The sequence below is a fragment of the Thermobia domestica genome, chromosome 2, assembly GCF_964235325.1.
Source record: "Thermobia domestica chromosome 2, izTheDome1.hap1.1, whole genome shotgun sequence".
NCBI classification, from domain to species: domain Eukaryota; kingdom Metazoa; phylum Arthropoda; class Insecta; order Zygentoma; family Lepismatidae; genus Thermobia; species Thermobia domestica.
This window is the reverse complement of record NC_137455.1, coordinates 149,668,621-149,690,583: the sequence shown is the minus strand read 5'-3', so window position 1 is coordinate 149,690,583 and position 21,963 is coordinate 149,668,621. Positions and strand designations below refer to the sequence as shown.

Below are 21,963 nucleotides of genomic sequence, written 5' to 3'. Positions count from 1 at the left end.
CGGTACACCACTATACCGTTCTAATTCCACAATTACCGGATTAGAAAATCCAATTACCCGTTATCGGATTCCAATTACCCGATATGGAGGACCCTCAGATTCATACAAAGAAAACACGTTTTCTCTACTAAATTCTGTTAAAATAATTCTCTGTATTCTATCATCTTCAGATTTGTCCATTGCACTATATCTTAGGGAGTTTTTTTTTATTCGTGTGAAAGATGTCAAACATGGAACCAGGCCCGTATCGAGGAGGGACTAGGGGGGCCGTACCCCCTAAATTTTTACTGCCCCCCCCCCTAAAATTTTCACGGTAGGCTTGCAAATGAACTATAATATGGTTGAATGGCACACCCCCTGACTTCTACCGACACCACCCTACAGTTTTGGGCTGGCTACCGGCCTCTTTGGAACACGCTGTTTGCAACCAAGATTGGTATTGCGTATTCACCTAAAAGCTTTTTTATAATGAGCTACTTTGAGAAATATTCGATATTATAGTGTAAAATTTCATTATACATATGTATAATAAACTATATTATAACACATGTTAGAAAAAAAGACGCTAATCAATATTAGTTCGTTCTGACGTACAGAATGGTGCTGCAAAGGATTACAAATCCGTGAGGTGTATAATGAACTATATTATAACACATGTTAGAAAAAAAGACGCTAATCAATATTAGTTCGTTCCGACGTACAGAATGGTGCTGCAAAGGATTACAAATCCGTAAAGTGTATAATGAACTATATTATAACACATGTTAGAAAAAAAGACGCTAATCAATATTAGTTCGTTCCGACGTACAGAATGGTGCTGCAAAGGATTACAAATCCGTGAGGTGTATAATGAACTATATTATAACACATGTTAGAAAAAAAGACGCTAATCAATATTAGTTCGTTCCGACGTACAGAATGGTGCTGCAAAGGATTACAAATCCGTGAGGTGTATAATGAACTATATTATAACACATGTTAGAAAAAAAGACGCTAATCAATATTAGTTCGTTCCGACGTACAGAATGGTGCTGCAAAGGATTACAAATCCGTGAGGTGTATAATGAACTATATTATAACACATGTTAGAAAAAAAGACGCTAATCAATATTAGTTCGTTCCGACGTACAGAATGGTCCTGCAAAGGATTACAAATCCGTGAGGTGCTAACTTCAATAATTATGGAAGAAGAGCTGTATACATGTGCGTATTTCTCTCATGTAGAATTTCGTGTGTGTGATATATATATATATATATATATTTTTTTTTGCAGCACTGGCGTTATAATTAAAAAAAAAAAACATTTTATGGAGAAAAGTTGCTTGGTTAATTTCTTGATTTGGAGTTCAGCAGCGAGGCTACGCTTCCACTGGGAATGGGACTAGTGTTGCTCACGAGACGAGAAATAAGGTTTTTTCGTCTCGTATTCATTCTCTGAAAGCTTTTTTCTTGTTGTTTTGTAAATTTATGAACAAAAAAATCCTTATTTTTTAAAAATTTCATCTGGAATTTATCAGAATCCTTCCGCATCATGAGAAACTCACGAGGAATACGATATAACAACCTTTAAACCATATTTATTATTGGAGTATATTCTACAATGACTTTTACCTTTAAACGTTGATAAATGCTCTTCATCATGTTCAGACAATCACTTTATCAATTTCTAGTTGTTAAGCAATAAATCACGTAATGTTAAAACTGTGTTTGAAGCCTAAACTTTAGGTGAACTAGTGTTGTCCACAAAACACTTGTGAAATTTCTCGTGTTATCTCGAAAACGAGTCAAGTCGATTCGATTCGAGAATTATATTTTCATGTTCGAAATGAGATGAGAAAAGATGCCATATGCCACGAGGGAGTTCAGGGAGAAAACATAGTGTGATTTGACGCATATTAAAAGAAAGTAAGGTAAACTTGAAAGGGCAATTAATTCCTGACCTTGATTCCCCACAATTCTACGTGACATTTTCATCATAATTAGAGGTTTTATCCATAAATATCAGACAAAACAACAAATGTATATATATTCACTATTATCAAAGTAACTTATAACTATTGTTATCGCAGTGGTTCAGTGATAGATTGTTCACCTTTGATGTGCACGGTCCCTAGTTCGATCCCAGCTCGCTCCAAATGGACTTTGTGGTGGACAAACACCATATTCGTGGGTTATCTCAGGATTCTTCCGTTTCCTCTCACTTTCGTTATTTCACCATTACCACCCATTTCATTATAGTCTCCCTTAGCCTTGATACATAAGAATGGGACGTTAAATTAAAAATAGATAATTATTAGCTATACTGTCATATGTTTCTCAATAAGCTTGTGACTTCATTTTTAGGTTTCTCAGGAAGCTCTAATAACTTCATCTGTTAACGTACCGGCATGTAAGGAAAAATTAGATAAGTTGTTAAAATAACTTTAAAAATTGCTTCACTTTCAGTATTTTAAAGTTATTATGGTGACACTTTTAAAAAAATAATAATAAAAGTTGCCAATTTATAAAAGTGTCACGTATTTTAAAACTAAACTAGGATGAAGGATATTAAGATATGTATCTCCAACTGGCGACTTCTGCTGGAAAGCAAATTTTGAAGTTTTACCACTTTTTGTATGTAAGGATTCTCTTTCATTCAAATACGAAATAAAACAACTAAACAAAAAAATAAATATAGAATATAAATAAAGCAGGGCACACATGTTAAGTCTCGAAGACGTACACCGAAGAATAAGCGCGGTTCCTCCCATGTCATTCAAGGCCCCACCCATGAACAGCAAGAGATCCACAAGATAATCGACATCTGAAAAGACACTACAGCTTTTCTTGTGTTAATTCCATCAGGCATGTTACCTAGGAAGCCTCACTCGGTTTCTTACTGCTTGAGTATTGTTCAAAATCTTTAACAAAACATTGTTACGAATCAAACGCCTTTGTATCCTAAAGGTCAGTAACTTACACAATGTGTATATTTAGCATACATACATAATAAATCATATCAATGTCCGAACCACGCATGATTAGAGTTGACCTAAAAATATTTATCATAGAAGTTGCACAATTTATTATCATAATAATCGAATTATTTTACATGAGGGAAGAAGTTTTGTTCGAAGCTTTACTTTTATGGTCAACTCCAGCAGCTGAAGTTTTATCCCGTTATCAATTGATTGATTTAACATGCGATTAGCTGAAATAGCCGTTCTTCGCATGGGAAAAATAGGTTTATGGAAAGTATTTGAAACCTTTATCCCTTAAAATATGGATGGTTGATGAATTTGGATTGAAAGGGGATCGAAAGTGTCACTATTCATCTCAACGAACCTGAAAATTATGAATTGGACACTAATATAGGTTATTTTTTCGATTATTTTTACATGTCTCTCCTTCCTTATGGAAAATATTAGACCAGAGTCCACTCATGTACCGAGAATCATTAAAAAAAGATGCAGTTTTCTAGGAGGAGTTATCAAGTAATCATCGACGCACTCGTTTTAATTTATACGTATGTATAGACACTATACTATATGCCGGGACCTATTTCTTAAAATAGAATTCGAAGCATTCTTGTATTCTGAGATTTTAATTTTCTTAACCACCACTACAGAGTACTTACGTTATTTCCGTTTTTAAAAAATATTAATGTCTTTGGGTAAAATGTGATTATGGTGATTTAAATTATACTGCTAGCACCTGGTGCATGGGGTCCTTGGTTCGATCTCAACTCGCGCCAAGTGAACTTTGTGGTAAACAAGCACCGAGTGGGTGCGTTTTCTCGGGTTTCTCCCGTTTCCTCCCACTTTCTTCATTCCACCATTTCACTCATTTCTCATCACCACCATCTCCTTTAGCCTAGTCGCATAATCGTGGGACGTAAAATTTCTAAAGATTTGATTTTAATTTATACTACTAGCAATGAACCTTTTTGAGTTTAGCAAGAAAAACCACAATAGCTGTGTCTAATAAAATAACTGACTGCTTAAGAAAGATTAGGGACATTTTCGTGTCCCGTCTTGAAAACAAAAGTAGAGACTAGGACCAGAAGGAAAGAACTGCCTCGACTAAATTGGGACATTTGATAGCCTTATTCATATTCCCCTATTAACATCTGCTTTTAGATGTCAAGTACACAATATCAACAAGTTCCTATTTCTTAACAGTGTTTCTACTTAGTGTTTACCATTGGAGAGACAGTGGCTCAATGGTAGAACGCTTACCTTTGGTGAAATTCCCGACCAAGTAAGTTTGTGGTGGACAACACCGTGTCCGTGGGTTTTCTCGGGATACTCCTGTTTCCTCCGACTTTCCCATTCCACCAGTTCTTCCATCATCATTCACTTGCTTGAATCATTGTCCCCCTTAGCCTAAAGGGCATAAACGTGGGACGTTAAACTCAAAGATTTATTTTACCTTGTGTTTACCATAAACAAAACAGATCTCTCCGGTGCAAAGAATTCGTGGTTCGATCCCAGGCCATGTAAGTTTGTGGTGAACAACATCGTGTCTGTGGGTTTTATTGAGTTTCTTCTGTTTCTTTACACATTCTCATTCCACTTATTTTTTCACATAATTATTAACTTTCATTAGGTATAGAGTCAATCCATTCTAAGTCATCAAGCATGTGCCTCTCGAACATCTCCAAAAAAATCTAATTTTCTCATGAATGTTTATCCCATATCCTATATCCTATTGTACTTCAAAACCACAATTAATTATTTTTATAACATCCCATTAATTATAAATAATTAATTGTGGTTTTGAAGCACCTTGATATAGGATAAACCTTAATGCAAAAATCAGATTTATTTTTTGAAAAGGTTGAGCGGCAATTTTTCTCTTGTCTCGATTACTTAGCATGGATTGACCCTATAGAAAAACTACAGATTTCATTTAGTTTCATTTTACACAATGAAACCTATATATATATATATATATATATATATATATATATATATATATATATATATATATATATATATAAACTACAAAAGAACCATTGTACCGAGGACTCAGCTAAGTAAAATGTCTAGAACTAGAAAATCCAGATGTGGTGATCAGATAGTATACGGCTAAAGACGAAAATAATAATAATAATAATAATAACTATTATTCGAAGTTTCAACTGAATTCATTATTTGTATTATATCTATATTTGCTAGGTTCTTATGCATTTTTTTTTTTTTTTTTTTTTTTTTTTTTGTAAACACATTGTAAGTGAGCAATTCAAATTGAATGAGAAAATAAACCAATGTTAATTCGACCTTCATTTCGTTCCGTTAAGATTATTTTCCACACGGCAATAACCATAAAGAGAAAGATAACTCATCCGCTGGAGAATTTCCAGCTAGCTACGTGAAGCTTTCCAGCTTCAATCTGATTTCGGCATCCTTTTTCATGTTTTTCTCTAATGCAAAGATTACTTCTGTCGCTTAGAAAATGCAGTCACTGTATTCATCAGTCTGACATCTTGTTTCCCTTCTTTTGTTTGTGTCACAATAATCGCCGACAACTCGGAATGAATTTTGACGAAATTCTATGAATAATCAAAACGCTTATTTGTTTTTTCACTTAGAAAATAGCCGTCCACGACAAGGGAACAAAATGAAAGATTTCTCATAGATGAAAGGTTTTCTTTCCTCCATATGTGGAAACAGTATTATTTAGTGTCAATTGAGTATTTATTACATAGATATGTTATTCTCGGAATATTTTATTTGAATATTCTATTTAGGGTAATAGTACTTCACACTATGATTTAGGCTGAAAGAGGAAGTTGATTAATAAAAGTGAACTATTATGAAGAAATTTATGTAATGCTAATGTGGGAGGAAACGGGAGAACCTGAAGAAAACTCATGGACACGATGTTATCCATCATAAACTCGCATGGTCGGGGATTTAGTATTTTATGTTTTCTTTAGAAATTCACAATATAAAATAAGGAAAAATATGCTACATGTAGCTAGACAGTCAATTCCAACTTTTAATAATTGAATATTAGAGAATCGAAACAACATCTTAAGTTTGACGTCGTATAGACCCTATTATATTGCGTACACCTACTACGAAAGACAAATTGTATAAATGCAACAAAATTATGCGAGAATTCTCAGAAAGCAAAATGAAACTCGAATATCTTGATGAAACCCCGCATACAAAGTTTATCTACCACAAATCTCTCTTGTACTGAGGTTTAAAACTCTTTATCTCCAAATGTGGAAGCTCTCCCACTTAGCATGTTCAATAATAAATTGTAGCTATGCTATTAATACAGAATTTAACCGAAATATTCAAATAATTTTAAATTTGTGTTAAAGACATTTCCTCATAGATTGTCTTCTGTCTAATTCATGACTTACTTTATTTGGGACGGTATCAGGACATTTGCGGTACTGTTCAAAATTTTCCTTTAGACAGTGGGGCATTTGCGGAACACACCGTGGAATGTGTGTATATTCTGATAATAGATGATGCGAGAACTTCCTGCTTTCAGATAACGCCACAGAGGAAGGAAGATGCTAATATTTTGCACTGCGAAGGGAAGGCAGTGTACAACTGAGATCGCTACGCTTTTCATGGACTGAACATTTAAATGTTGTAGTCAGAAGTTTGCCCAATTATAGACAACACAAGCAGACATCGGAAGTAACTTGGAAGAAGCAAATATTATTCCTTTGGTCTTCAGCCTCTTACCAACTAGAGCTAGTAAGACGTATCAGAGATTTTTCAGTTTGGTGAAGGCTAATATTAATGATTGGAATCCAAAATTAATGAAATTGGATTTCGATCAAGCTGCGATAACATCTCTAAGAACACTGTACCAAGAAACGCACATTAGTGGGTGTAATTCCATTTTAATCAGGGCTTGTGGATATAAAAGGTTCAGGAATCAGGACTCACAAATGATTACAAATCAGTTCCAGAGGTGAGGCTCTCCTCAGAATGTGTTCTGCTCTACCATTTCTTCCTGTAGATCATGTCGATGTTTAGTGGCTTTCCATTATGGAAAATGCACCATATCACGAAAGACTTGAGAGGTTTTTAGACTATTTTGTAGAGCTGTAGTCAAACACTCCCCGTATTGACATCTCCATGTGCAGCTACTCGAATCAACAGCAGGGAAAGAATAATGTTAACAGTGAAACCACAGACTCAAATCATTAGGTAAGTCAACTCCCAATGTGTACCGTTTTGTAAAGTATCTAAAACGTGAGGCTGTGGACAACGATATGAAAGCAGAACTTTAAACATTGAAGGCAAACGCAGACAACGTCAGTACATAAGATGGAGAGAATAAAAAACGTATTAACTGAATGTGTAGCCTCGAAAGATGTCAAAAAATTCTTGAGGAAAATGGCACATATTCAAAAGTTGGAGTAATTTCCAGAAGAGAAGCTATCTACTAATGTACTATAACTCTATTATAAATCAGAAAATAAATTACTAATTCATTGAAAGTTGATTTTGACCTTGTTTCTTATACTTATTGCGAGCTTGATCTGACCAAAGTCCCTAAATATGTTCATAACAATGGACCACTGTTGTGACAAGTCACTCCGCTATCAAGTTGTTCTTCAGATAAATAATCCCGTAATACTTATGCATAATTGCAAATATCTCAATATGTTAAAATGAAGAAAGAATATTATATTTCAACTCCGAGTAACCATTGGCAAGTAGTTATTGGAAAACTGTTAAGAAGACTATAAAAGAAGACAAAAAATATATAAATATTTTGTAGAAATTTCCGTTAAATATCAGTCAGGCATTAGACCAATCAGAGACAAGGATTTATTTACACGTTCCAGTTTTAGCCAATCATAAATAAGCATTTGTTTATGTCTTTCAGATATGTATACCATGTATCCTAGTAATTGTTCTTTCCGTTTTCTGTAGAATTGATCCTTATATTTGCATTTATATGTTCTTAGGTGCAGCGAGAAAGGTTTGTATGTATGTATGGTGAGTTAATAATGGTTTATATTCTGAAAAAAAAAAAGATTTTTTTTTTAAAATCTGCTTTTAGTATGCAAAAAGCCCATGTCCCGTGAAGGTCATGTTATTCTCTCCTTGCTGGCTACAGCAATGTGTTAAAATTTGGTGTTTTCGTAGCAGTGTACCTGTCCTCCAACTGAACACTCGAAAATGTCCTCTCTCACCTTGGAGAATGAGTTATTTTAAATAGTACCGCAAATGTCCAGGTACCACAAATGTCAATACTTGAAGTACCGCAAATGTCGCAATACAGCAAATGTTGATACCGCAAGTGTTGCGCTTTTTGGGACACGATGGCTCAGCGGTAGAATAGTTTGGTCCCAGATTATTGAGTTTCTAGTGAACAAAATAGTTTACGTGGGTTTTCTCGAAGTTTTCCTTTTTTTCTCCCACATGCTCATTTCACCAATCAATTTTCATAATCATTCACTTTCAGTAATCATCTGTCTCCTTTAGCCTTGCGTGGCATAACCGTGAGACGTAAAATTGAAAGAATGATTTAGTTTGCGAAGTGGTTCACAGTCTTCAGAAGAGGTCATGGAGCATTGATCGTGTAAGCATCATGATTCCTCAGTAGATACAGAGAGCAATTACTTTGCCAACAATGCAGTACAACGTAAAAGATGTCATTTCAACATCTATATAACCTGAAAAAATCGGATACGGCAGATCATTTCCAAAGAACTTCAGTACAATTGTATCAATCAGTAGTAGGGAGTTCTTAGGTCGCCAAAACAACTGTGTGGGCTCATGAAAATGAAACAATTTCATCTAGTTCGAAGTGTAGACTTAAAAAGTAATTTTCATTCTGTAAATCCAAATTTGTCACTTTTCACCATCTATCAACGATTAATATATTTTGTCCATTTGTTTAGATAATTTTAAAGAGGTGACAGGGACTGTACCGGGAAAATTTTGAAATTAACTTGTAAGGAATTTCATACATTTATTGAGAATGAAAAAGGATTTCTTAAAGCAATTTTCTGCAGTTGAAGTATAAGTTTAAAGAATAAATTTCATTTTCCAAAACCAAAATTGTCATGTAAAGATTAATACAACTTGTGTTCATCTGTTTCGATATATATATATATTTTTTTAAAAAAGTGGTAGTTACTGATAAATACAATAAAATGATCAATGCCGATTTCAGTTTCTTATTTCTAGCACAATGTAGGGTACATCTATTAAGCTTATTAGTGAATGTAGTAAAGATATGCAGAATACAGGTGCTAATATACTTTTGTTTACGATAGTACATTTCCTTCCCAGGGATAGGTTCGAACAGAGACTTCACACTTAGACCCATGTCATAGGGAATTTTGGGGGGTGCCGGTTTTTTATTTTCCAGAGTTGGCAACCCTATTTGAAATTCGGGTGTTAAGCCTGGATTTCTCCATCTCTCTCGATGTTGAAATGGTGCCTGAACTATTTAGGTAGGCAAACTTAACATTACATTAGCAAAATCACTATACTCGAAAAAATATTCCACTACGAATACATTATTGCCATTTGACCCAGCATTCATTGCCCCCGTTGAAAACTATGAATATATTTTCAAAACAGTACATAATTAGCATGCTATTAGGAAGTGTACTTGCCTCTAATTTAAAATCGTCTAAATATTCCTATCACAATTTGAAGTATATCAATTATAGATTGATTACAATCGATTGCTATATTAAATGAGTAACCTTAAAATTTATAAAAATCTTATGTTTTCAGTTTCGTGAAAGACGCTATGTGATGGAAGTTGATGGAGATACAGGGATACGCAATGTTCTTAATAGAAACAACTGTCCAACTAGTCAAATGCAGGCTATTGAACCAGCTGCAAATGAGATTTACACCTACAGAAGAGGTGAGTAATAGGCTATGTCTGTTTTTCATGCTTTTACTTAATTTTTACTTTAATTCGTAAGCTTGTTTATAGTGAAATTTATTGAACTTAAAATAATTTTACTTTGAACTAGTACAGGGGTTAAATGTTAAAATAAGCCGTTAATATTTTACCAAGAAAAGTATATGACATTATACCGGGTGGCACACGAAAAACCGGTCCGCAACAGACAGGCAGACAAAGCATTATCGTCTATTGTTGCGAAAACTTTTTTTTTATCATCTATTGTTGCGACAACGCTTGTGTAATGTGTTGTCAGTTTTCAGTATGAAAGCCGTGAAGACTTTGTTAAGACGTATGAAGTAAATCTCAGCGAGATGTATTATCTACAAGAAATAATAGCAATAGTGAAGGTGTACGTGTCTACCGATTCATTTAACGAAAGGCAGAACATTTTTGGAAAGGAAGTTTCCTGGCGTTTCCGTACCGGCAAAGAGCAGTATACAGGATTTGGTGAAGAAATGGTGTACTACAGGTGCAGTGTGGGAAAAAAAGTCAAGCTCCGTCTGTTTGTACACCTGCTGTGATCGCGGATATTCAAGCACGAATGATCCAGAGTCCAGAGAAGTCGATACGGAAATAGTCGCAACAAGTGAACATTTCGCGTAGATCTTGTCAAGATCTACGGATGAAGCCGTACAAAGTGACATGTGTCCAAGAACTGAATGAGGGAGATAAGCAAAAACGTGTGAATTGACGCACGTGGTTACTAGAAACGGGTCATAATGGAATGTTGGGCCGAATGCTGTATTTTGTGAGTGATGAAGCCTGGTTCCATCTGACAGGACATATAAATACCCAAAACAGCAGATACTGATCAACAACCAATCCCCATAAGATTCATGAGGAACCTCTTAACGATCAGAAAATAGGAGTCTGGTGTGCTGTGTCAGCAACTCGGATTGTAAGTCCCATATATTTTTTTTGAAACAACATTTTTTGATGTGTATATGCAAAAATTTGAGGAATTTTAAGAGCAATTGACGCCCCATGAACGTTTTTATGCCTTCTTTCAACAGGATGGGGCAACCTATCACTTCACGCGAGTCACCACCACGAATTCGTGAAAGATTCACAGAATAAATTACTATCAGCAAAGGATTGTGGCCGCCGCGTTTGCCGGACCTGACCACTTGTGACTTCTATTTGTGGGGTAATCTAAAGGGAAAAGTGTACGCAAATAATCCAGAAACATTAGAAGACCTGAAGGACAATATTCGTAATGAGATTTTGGCAATTGATGCGGCAGAGTTGCGCAAAATGTATAATAACATGTTAATGCGCGCACAAAAATGCATTGAAATACAAGGTGGTCATTTTCAGCATCTACTGCAAAAGACAAGACAAGATCACAAGATCACTTCAGAAAATTAAAGTAAGTAAGTAAGTAAGTTCATTTCACTAACCAAACCTTTGCGCTTTGTATGTATTTTTGTATATGTTCGTGGCGTGCCGGGTCAGATTTCGTGCGCCACCCCCCATATTTATATGAGAAATGTTAACCTGACTTGTTAAGTAACATTGAGTTTTAACACTGAAGTACCTCGAATTTATACTAATATTCTATTAAGTATTCATAACACGAGCGTTCAATACATTTTGTAGATACATCCCACGTGTCATAAGATAAAAAGGAGAAAAAATATATATAATAGCTATATCATTTTCAAGAGAGATGTTTATTTTCGGAATATGGCCTGATTAAAACGTTTTATCTAGATTATGAAGTTTTCATTTTACATTTCAGAGTTCGTAATTTGTTTAAATGCTTCAACTATTTTATTTTCTATTCTCAAATTTCAGTTACACACTTCCGTCTTAAGCCCTCCTCCCTTTCGAGGCAAGCTTTCACCCAACCTTATTGTCTGACCAAATTATATCACTAGAATGACGTAGAGAGGAAATTCCAATCATTGTCGTTTCCTACAAATCTAAGGTTGAATTTATGTAAGTCCACAAGATAAGATGATTCAGATTTAGCCTATAGACTCTATTAACCTCGAAACATTTCTTAATTCTGTAGATTTTAAAATTCATCATTACACTTTCCTTTGATCTTGGTAATTTTGAAGTTATGTTAAAAACCGGAAGTTATTTTGTTTCGATGACTGTATACATAATCGATTTTCTTCAATTAGTAACTGTCTAGTGATATCAGTTCAATGACATCATATCTGTCACGGTCAATATTTCATACAAAAAGTTCATGAACTCCCCTTCCATCCGTGATATCATCAACCATAAAGGAGCGAATATATAAAACATACATTGAAAAGTATTCGGTGCATGTAGTGATTTAATGGTTCTCTCACTGTCGCTTTTTGTCTTTTGTGCGTATTCAAAATAAACTGCAACAATATGGAAATTGTTGTTGTTATCTTTTGTCATCACAATATACTTATTTGCATATTGACTTTGGCAGATGACAAGAATACAAAAATGTACAATATTGTATCGGTCTGGTTGACGATACACATGACCTTTGTTGCTTGAAAGTGTATGGGCTTGTCACGTCAAATTTTATGTATGTATTACTTGCAAGGGAGTGGTTGAGTCGACCTTGAAGCAAAGATTTCAAACGACATGCAACGATAATTAGTGAAAGCATTGTCTAGTCTCTTTCCTGAAATAACTCTCTTGTCCATTACTTCTTTTTTCAGCTTCTGGGTAGGGTGGATTCGAAAATAATAACAACAGTAAAAAGTAAAACATGCGGGTTGGTCAACTATTTCTAATTCTTATTTATTCGTTTTTAATTTATGTATTCAACATGAGGCTAATGAAACTACAGCAGTGCAAGATTTTTGTTCAGTCGTGATGTAATCAAGAACAAGATTATTATTATTATTATTATTATTATTATTATTATTATTATTATTATTATTATTATTATTATTATTATTATTATTATTATTATTATTATTTCAGTATTTTGTAGGTTCTAGGCTCCTCATCTCAAACCTTTGTTAATTGTACACTGATGGCCTCGTATCCCAGTCTAGATTGACAATTAAATTCAGTTTTTCCACGTTTACTTTTGAAAGAATTCTTGAATCTTTCGTCGAAGCTTAAAAACAGGCTTGACCCCTGTTAGAATCTAAAAGAAGTTTGTACGTAATAAAGTACGTAGATTTATTTCCACTGTTAATGAACTAGTATCAACAATGTATTGAAAAGTACAGATTTAATCCAAAATATCTAAAAGTAAATTATAATAACTTTTAAAATAAGAACTGAAATGTATTGTCATCTTTGCAGTTGTTTTGATTAAGCAACAGTAGTTATCTTTGGTTGGTGAGAATTAATAATAAAATTAGACTTATTGATTTCAATATCCATTTCCTTCTCCGTCAATTAAAAATAATAAGCCAATTATCTTTCACTGTGGTTCAAAAACTAGTTTCTTTCTCACAAACATGTGACTATGGTTTCAGTGCATATTTATTTCTTTATGAATCACCTATACTCATAATCGAAGTTCCCATTTATTTTTTACCCAATCCAGTTCATGAAAGTAGAGCACATTTTGAAGTTTTATCATCAGCATTTGTTCTTGACACAGCTTTAATTCCGAAAATATCAGTCACTCGACGATATGTATCTATCTACCAATCAATCAATCAATCAATCAATCAATCAATCAATCAATCAATCTATCTATCTATCTATCTATCTATCTATCTATCTATCTATCTATCTATCTATCTATATATATATATATATATATATATATATATATATATATATATATATGTGTGTGTGTGTGTGTGTGTGTGTGTGTGTGTATAATATTTCGTTTGCCTAATAAGCTTATTGATTATTTCGCCAATACAACATAAACTAAGAAAACTAGTGGATAATGTAATACAAGAACAACATACCTTATCTATTTTGAATTTAAATAGATCTAAATTTCAACTTATCTCCTTTCATGGAAGATTAACTTAATTATTATAATGAGAAAACGTAGAAATTTTTAAGATGTAGACATTTGCATTGACTGTTTTGTTTTAGTAGTCATAAGATAAAACTGAGTGAAAAGCAGAAAAATTAGAATGACTTGAATGGTCAAAATTCTAGTTCAACCAGTAGATATAACATTTAAGCATGAAGGTCATAACACAATCAAGGCCCCGAAGAAGCTACAGTCTAAAGGTAAAAGATGTTGATGAAGATAGCTATTATATATATGTAAGAGGTGTGTTAGGAAAGTAATGAGACATTTTCTTGTAACGATAAATTTTATTTTATTATTCAAAATAGTACCCTTAGGCAGCTATATAATGGTGGAGGCGTTGTTTCCATTTTCGTAGCAGTGCTAGAAGGCTTCTGCTAGAATTCCTTTCAGCTTGACGGTTACGCTCTTCTAGATATTATCCAAACTACTAAAATGGCGCCCTTTTAAGCCAAGGGGGATAAGGGGATATGGTTTTTGAGCAAGGGAGATAAAAAGAAGTCATGGAAATTGAGACCTGGTGAATAGGGAAACTGAGGAGCCACAAAAACTTTTTTTTTTTGTAAAAAATCATAGCTGAAGACTGCCGAATGACATAGTTCTTTGGAACCATCTTGGTTCATACTTATATCATGTTTGTCAATACTGTGTTAAAATTTGATGGACGGTAAACACGTTCAAATTTAACCTACCACTGATCCTTTTCACTGTCAATTGACGACGATCTGACCTCACAAGGGATTTCACTGTTTCCACATCGTCATCAGGTTGAAGAACTTCCCGGGCGAGGCTAGTCTTCCACTTGTACCTGACTTTCTAAAAAGGACTTTTGCCATTTGAACACTTGCATCCTGAATAAAACAATGTTCTCCATAGGCCCTTTTTAACTTTTCATATGTCACAGTGGCGGATTTGCTAAGCTTTACACAAAATTTGATGGCAGAGCATTGGTCAAGTTCTACTGCTGGTCCATTTTCGTAACGCAGCTCACAAACATAACTTCACTTCAAACGCTCTCAACAATCGTTTATCAACTGAAGCAAGTTCAAACGTGTACTGAGTCAACGGCGAGGGTTAACGTACTGTCGTGTGAAAATAAGGCAGCAACTTTGTCGGTTTGTGCACACTGTTGCCACTCATTACTTTTGTATCACACCTCGTATATATATAAAGCATAATTTTTTGCGTAATGTACATTATTTATTACAATGTAATGTTCTAACAGTAGTAATAATCTTTTTAGAAATCAATTTATGTGAACGTCAATTCAACTTACAGACACTTAAAATTACATATCTTGCTTATACTAGTAAAAATGCTGTAACTTCACGGCATAGTTGGAAGAAATCAAAGGGAGATTATAATTATTAATTTTATTGATTTATATAATGTTTCAAATACCATCTTTGTGTCCGTGCTTCTAAAGGCCGTCTGAGATGCCCTAACGAAGCAGAGAAGTGCCCAAATAGAAAACCGTTGAGACAAGGATATACTTTTCATAAGGCAGGTAAGGTGGCATTACCGTCACCAGATACTAATACAGCACGCCATTTTGCCATCGGCTTCTCAAGACAGAGTCGATTATTGTGTGACGAGATTGAAAATAACTAAGGCACGGAATTTTACCGCATATTAAACACGATGCATTTTATGAATATACAAATGAGGCTGAAGTGTGGTAAGTGAAGATGTGAACAATTTGGTTCAATTAATGTGTGTGTTATTTTGTTTTGTTTCTAAATGAATGAGTTATAAAATGAATTGGTCAAGTTTTAGTGTTTGTATATTAACATTTATTCACACTTTTCCCCAACACCAAACTCCACACAAAGTATGTGATTTAGTAACTTGCCTGCATTTTTGTTTTCGTTTGAATGTGTTAAAATTGCATACTGATTGTCTCAGCACAACATTTCCAACATTTTACCTCTTTCGGACTAGTCTCTATTGCAATTTCGAGCCCAAAATTCAGTTCTAGATCCTCTATCAGATTCTGTCAGTGTATTAATGTATCAGTATTTAATGTATTCATCCATACCTAACAATGTGGATGCTAATAGGTGAAAAATGAGGTAAGTATTAAAAGAAAAAGAAGTTTCAAAAAACCACTAAAATCATTCTATTCAATTCCTACCACCATTTTACTTCATTTTGTCATAATAGTTAAGTATAAATCAAATGTGAGAACAAATGGAAAAGGGTACTTTATGATTTTATTAGTTAAAGATATTACTCTATTCTGTTACTACCAGAGATCTACAGCAGAAGACGGTTCATGTATAAGAGATAATCTGCAGGAAATTAACCTCTATTTAGAATTTGAAATATGCATATTTGAAAAATTCTTAAGAATGTTATAGTACACTTAATATATGCACTATAAATTAACAGTGAATAATTTCTTTTAATGAATAACAATATCTAAATAGAATATTAGCATTCTTGTGCACAATGCAGCATTTGCCATGTATTTATTCCTACTTTTTTAATTACGTCAGTACCAATACAGTAATAACCAACACTTCATTACACACTGTTACATACGTTTTCATCTTTTGAGAAACTTTTAAACTGTAAATTGTACATTTTGATCTGCTGTGCGTCATGTACTATAATATAGTTGCTTTCAGTTTTCGAGATGTGAAGGAACTACTCAGGCTCATATTGTAAAATGTTGTTGAATAAAAAATAATAAATGTTAAATACACATTTCCCAATAATTAGTTTTTGAACATATTGTACTTTATAAGAAAAGCAAATCTTATTCCAGTTTACATAACGTGTCTGTTTTAAGATAAGAATTTAAGCATTTAATATAATAAATTTCACAACATACTGTAGACATGATAGACTCTTGACCTAAATCCAATATGCATAAAAAGTTGTATGAAATAATAAAGAGCATTTTATAAAATTATACTGTAATTAATAACAACTAGAAGATAATGAAAAAGAGTTATTTAAGACCTTGCTAATTTACACGCACAGACCACTATATAAAATTGTAACTTTTATTTACTCATCAGTCATTGCATGGATGAATTAACCTTTTCATAGTAAAAGTAAAATAAATTACAAAGTATAAAATATATTTTGTAATATATTATATACGTATATAAAAGTAAATAAATGTACTATAAAATATAAAGCATTGTAATTTGGGACGTTGGATATGAAAATTTCACAAACGGAAAGGAAAGAAAGAGAGGGGAAAGAGATTGAGACAATACTACTGGGAATATAATTCTTAATGACTATCAGTTCTTTGACTTCATTACCAACATGACACCTTAGGATCAATACGTATGAAGAATATTTTTATTCATAATCATTATCGTAGATATTCTGCCATTAAATATTTGTTTATTATTTGCAGTATCAAAATTTTTGTGTAATTACTGATTTAATTTGTGTTATGTATTTATAACAGAGAATTGGCGTTACCAAAGTGAGTTAGGAGAAAGGTTACTTTTGTTTATATAGTTTATCCATATTCTTAGAATAATATATTTAGCAGAACAATTTACTTCTTTAATGCTGTCTTTATCATAGCACAATTATCAAATGCACCGGGGTGAACGTGTAACTGTGTGATTAAAGTTACAATCTTCGTGAGAAGAAAAATTAATCCATGATACACAGACTAATACTACAAAATGTTTATGTACATTCCCACGACATTTTAGAAAATAAATATGCATTGCAAATTTTACCTCTGTACTTTCACCTTGAAATATTCCTGTTTGAAATTCAATAACTAGTTAGATGAAAATAGTTTCTTTGTTCTGTCATTTCCTGTATTTCCTGGTTAATAATTTGTAGACACAATGCATCTTTGATTTTCATTAACTTTATTTTTAAAACTATCTTGTGTATGTTTTGTTTCTTCCTGCAGGTGATATTCCTGTGATACATGACTATGAAGACAGAGGTAAGTAAACTAATACACAGTATATAAATTGATTTTACAATTCTACATAAAAATATCTATTATCAAGTAGGACTAAACCAAAGTATTTATCTACATTCAATTACTAGAAAAATTTTGATACAGTTAATACAGTTACGGGACGTTAATTTACAATGTTAAAGGAGTAACTTTTGTATCATCTCGGTTGCGTTTAATTCCAATATATATATTAAATATGGTATTTAGGACATTCATTTTTTATAATTAGATTTGATTCTTGGATTTTTATGTTATTATCCCCTTAGCTTCTATTGGGATCATGTGTAAAGTCAACATATGTCAAGATGTGTTGTGCATGTTAATCAAATAAGTTAGGTACAAGGAATTCTAATAGTTGAACATGAAAAAAAAAAAATAGAAATATCCAAACATTTTTTGAAAAATATAATGACATTTTAGCACTTATTAATAGAAAATTATGTTTACAAATGATATTTTGAAGAAAAATCATGCTAAAGATGTCAAATGTTGATTTCTTGTTAAACATTTTTTTTGTAAATAATCAGGAAAAAATGTAAAATGACTTCCAGTAAGTAGGTATTAGTGTATCGCCTGAAGCTCTTATTAGAAATCATAACCAATGGTTGTAATTACCTTCTAAAATTGACCAAGTAGTGAATGCACATTAAATTACAAATTTAACTATTACAAAATTGGTAAGTGATAGACGTAGACACCTATTATGTAGAGTCAAGTTAAAAAGTGGAAACATGTCCAGCAGTCTTGTTTTACACAAAAGCCCTGTAATTTTGTACGTAAGCTGAATTGAAACAGGGGCATCATTATGCCTTCTTTAGAAGTTTTATTACAAGTCTATAATGTTACTGTTATCTCAATAATAATATTTTTTTTAATAACTAAAAATGTTTAAGACGCTTCTTTGTCGAAAAGCTGGTTTTGTCATTCTATTTTTCATTTACAAAATATACTACTATTTATATATAAAGAGCAGCATTCTAGATTTTAAGTGTAGTTTACTTGTTATGATATGCCAGTGGCGGCTCTTGAGGGAAGTCATATCAGTAAAAATTAAAGCTTTTATCACTATAAGCTAAGGGAAGAAAGTTTACTAACGTACTGATTCCTGTATACGGCTTTCCAAAGCCATATGACTCTTCCTTTCCTTCGTAGTAATAATATTTCAATTTTTTACCGATGCGACTTCTTTCAAGAATCACCACTGCGATATACTTTCTATTGTATGCCTAAGTGATTAATGGTTGGTTTGTATCTAAAATTGCCATTACTATAATGTTGCTTCAGCAATTATTTTATCTAAAAGCTATTGAGCAAATTTAGTATATGAAACTGAATAACATGCATTTTTTTATATATTTTAGTATCATTATTAGAAAACGGACCCATGATTTTCAATAAATATTTTTCATTACATAACATCTTCGTAACATGTGAGCATAGTAGCACTATAATCCTAAAGGTTGTGTGAGACTGTTAATACAGTAATGTAAACATAATATGTCTCTTATCTTTTTTAATAAGAAATTGCTGCTTTTTCTTGCCTTTGTTTCAGAAATCAGGGCTGCTAATTAAGTACACAGAGAAGGTGGTATAAACCAAATATGTCATTTTCTTAACGCTATAGAATTCATTACTCATATTTATTGATTTATTATTACTGGGAAACATATACTTTTTCTTTACATTTCATAAATCAACATTCTGGATGAGCTGAATAAATAAGTTGGTTTGTTTTGACAGCGCATGATAATACTTGTTTGCAAAGAAAGTTGTTGGTGCATGAAGAAACCGCAAGAGAGAGTGATGACTTTCAAGAGTGACACTTACCAAAGCAACTTTTAGATTTTGTTAATTTACATCACCACAATTCACTGAATTGTTATCTGTACACTAAACACACTGGAGTGAAATTTATTAACAGTTATTAACTTTAAAAAGTTATCTAATCATAAAATTTTGTAGCTAATAGGATTTTTTTTTAAAAAAAGTATTATTACTATTAGTAGCACTAAAAGTAATGTTTCCACTTAGCTTAAAGTATTTGCAAATTCATAGATATCTCTTAATATTGTTCTTGATAAATCATTTCATATAGTCCAGTAGAAATAATGACAAAAGGAGTAACTTAAAATTTAAATACACTGAAATTGAAATTATAATACATAATGCATAGCAAATGAAAATTAATATATTTTAAAGTACTATTTAGACTAAAATTTCAGCAATAAACTTAACTTACATTAGAAAAATCTTAATTTGCGTTACTATAAGATACTTATAATGAAATACATGTAAATATTTAAAACCAATATTTCTCTGTTCTTTTATTAAAAATAATCACATTCATATTAGTTTATATTTTTTGAATTTTTTATTTGTTTGATTTTTGTTTCAGATGCAATTCTTGTTAAAACTTTGAATGATCTCACAAATGCTATCAAGAAGCTTCAGCAAGAGGTTGAAAGTCAGGTAGGAGCAAAAATTAAATGTTAAATATTTAGAAATTTATATTACAGCTTCGTTAATAAGTTAAGTTAGCAACTAGGAGAGTGTTAAAGATTTTCTTTTTTAATTCAATGACACTTATTACATACACAGTGTGTATTACTAGTCATCATATTTTGTTTATGCATCATGTGCTTGATTAGGAACTGAGATATGCATGTTATCATTTGGGTTAGTAGTATACTATATATTATAGTTCAGATAGTACACGGAAGAAAATCAAACATAGATAAATATCTCATATTTTCTTACAATCTACTAATAAAATAGTAGGATGTACAGAGTCCAAAGATTAAACACATACCGTTGTCATTTGTGTAGTATAGGTTGGACATTAATTCACTAGGAATGAAATGAGTGGAGCATATATGGATAACGTTGAAAACAGTCGTGTTAATTACCCACAATCTCCACTAATACTCAGGACATTATTAGCTCTATCCAGATGAAATAGAGCTCTTGTGCGATATCGGTTCATAGATCACCAAAGATATCGTATCATGTTTGGAAACTGCATAATGACAAAGATAGCTATAGCCTGTACTAAAACAGTGCAATCATAAACAATCATACAACGCGAAAAATTACAACTGTAATCTTTGATGTATTGTTTTTATTTCATGTTATCAGGGAATAATTAAACGTGTTTCTATCTATTTGTGTGATAGAATAAAGTTTGTAGCTCATATTCTATTCCTTTCTTGATGAAATTTCAACATTTTGTGGGGAGTGTATCTAGGAAGTTTTAACTAATTTAAACATGCTATTTTATGTTACTTATGTATTCAATATAATTTATGTTATTATTATTTTTTTACTAATTTCTTAGCGAGAAGAAACAAGATTATTAAGAGAAACAATGGAACAGTGTGAGATGTGCAAACCAGGTATAATTACGTTCATTTTTTAAATAATGTTAAGATTCACATACATTTGAAAGGCATTACATTTCAAATTTCACTTTGCTTCTTATATTTGTACCGCAATTTGCATCTTCATTATCTGCATGATTTCGCTATTTGATGATAGCTAATTTAACTTATTGTAATAATTAAACAGCTTAATTTAATCTTTCAGAACTTTCATTTGACTGTAGTAGGTTTTGAAAAGTCTATAACATGTTTCTCTTTGCAAATTATAATTTGCAATTATTTCACTTAACTCTCGGTTAGCAAACTAGCGATAGTAACGTAAGGAAAATCAGTAAAAGAAGGTACAGCTGTATTTTGGACGTCTTTGCTAATCACATAAAGACGTGAAAAAATTAGAGTAGTAAGACTATAATGTAGTAGTCAACTTTACTATATGAGTTACTGTTAGTTTGTCCAAATCTGCATAATTTTCGGAGCAGATTAAGTTACAAAGTCGGTCAGCTTTAGTAGTTTCATTATAATTATGTATTTAGGAAAAGCACTAATAAAATAACATTAATATGAGATATATAAGTATTATCAATTTTATTAGACATTTTTTAATTGAATTGATTTTAATTTAATGTACATTAAATTTGCTAATAAATATAAGAGAGTAAAATTCAAAACATACTGCGCTTAGTGAAATTAAAGTAGATAAATATTACATGCACACTCAAGTAGAAATTGTAAAGAAAAAATTGACGAGTTCCTCTAATCTATATGTGTATTATCCAATCCGTATTACCCAT

At 32.3% G+C, this 21,963-nt stretch overlaps 1 protein-coding gene across 3 annotated transcripts in view; it reads left to right on the top strand.

Annotated features, from left to right (window-relative positions):
- Positions 1-21,963, top strand: part of Tsp (Thrombospondin) — a 265,557-nt gene that overhangs the window by 199,378 nt on the left and 44,216 nt on the right. For 2 of the 3 annotated variants that reach the window (XM_081747107.1, XM_081747091.1), the window contains exons 4-8: positions 9,717-9,852; positions 15,273-15,353; positions 17,742-17,777; positions 20,191-20,264; positions 21,130-21,187. In XM_081747107.1, the coding sequence (XP_081603233.1) occupies positions 9,717-9,852; positions 15,273-15,353; positions 17,742-17,777; positions 20,191-20,264; positions 21,130-21,187 (385 nt within the window). The remainder of the gene's footprint in view (positions 1-9,716; positions 9,853-15,272; positions 15,354-17,741; positions 17,778-20,190; positions 20,265-21,129; positions 21,188-21,963) is intronic. The other variant, XM_081747100.1, reaches the window with a different exon arrangement.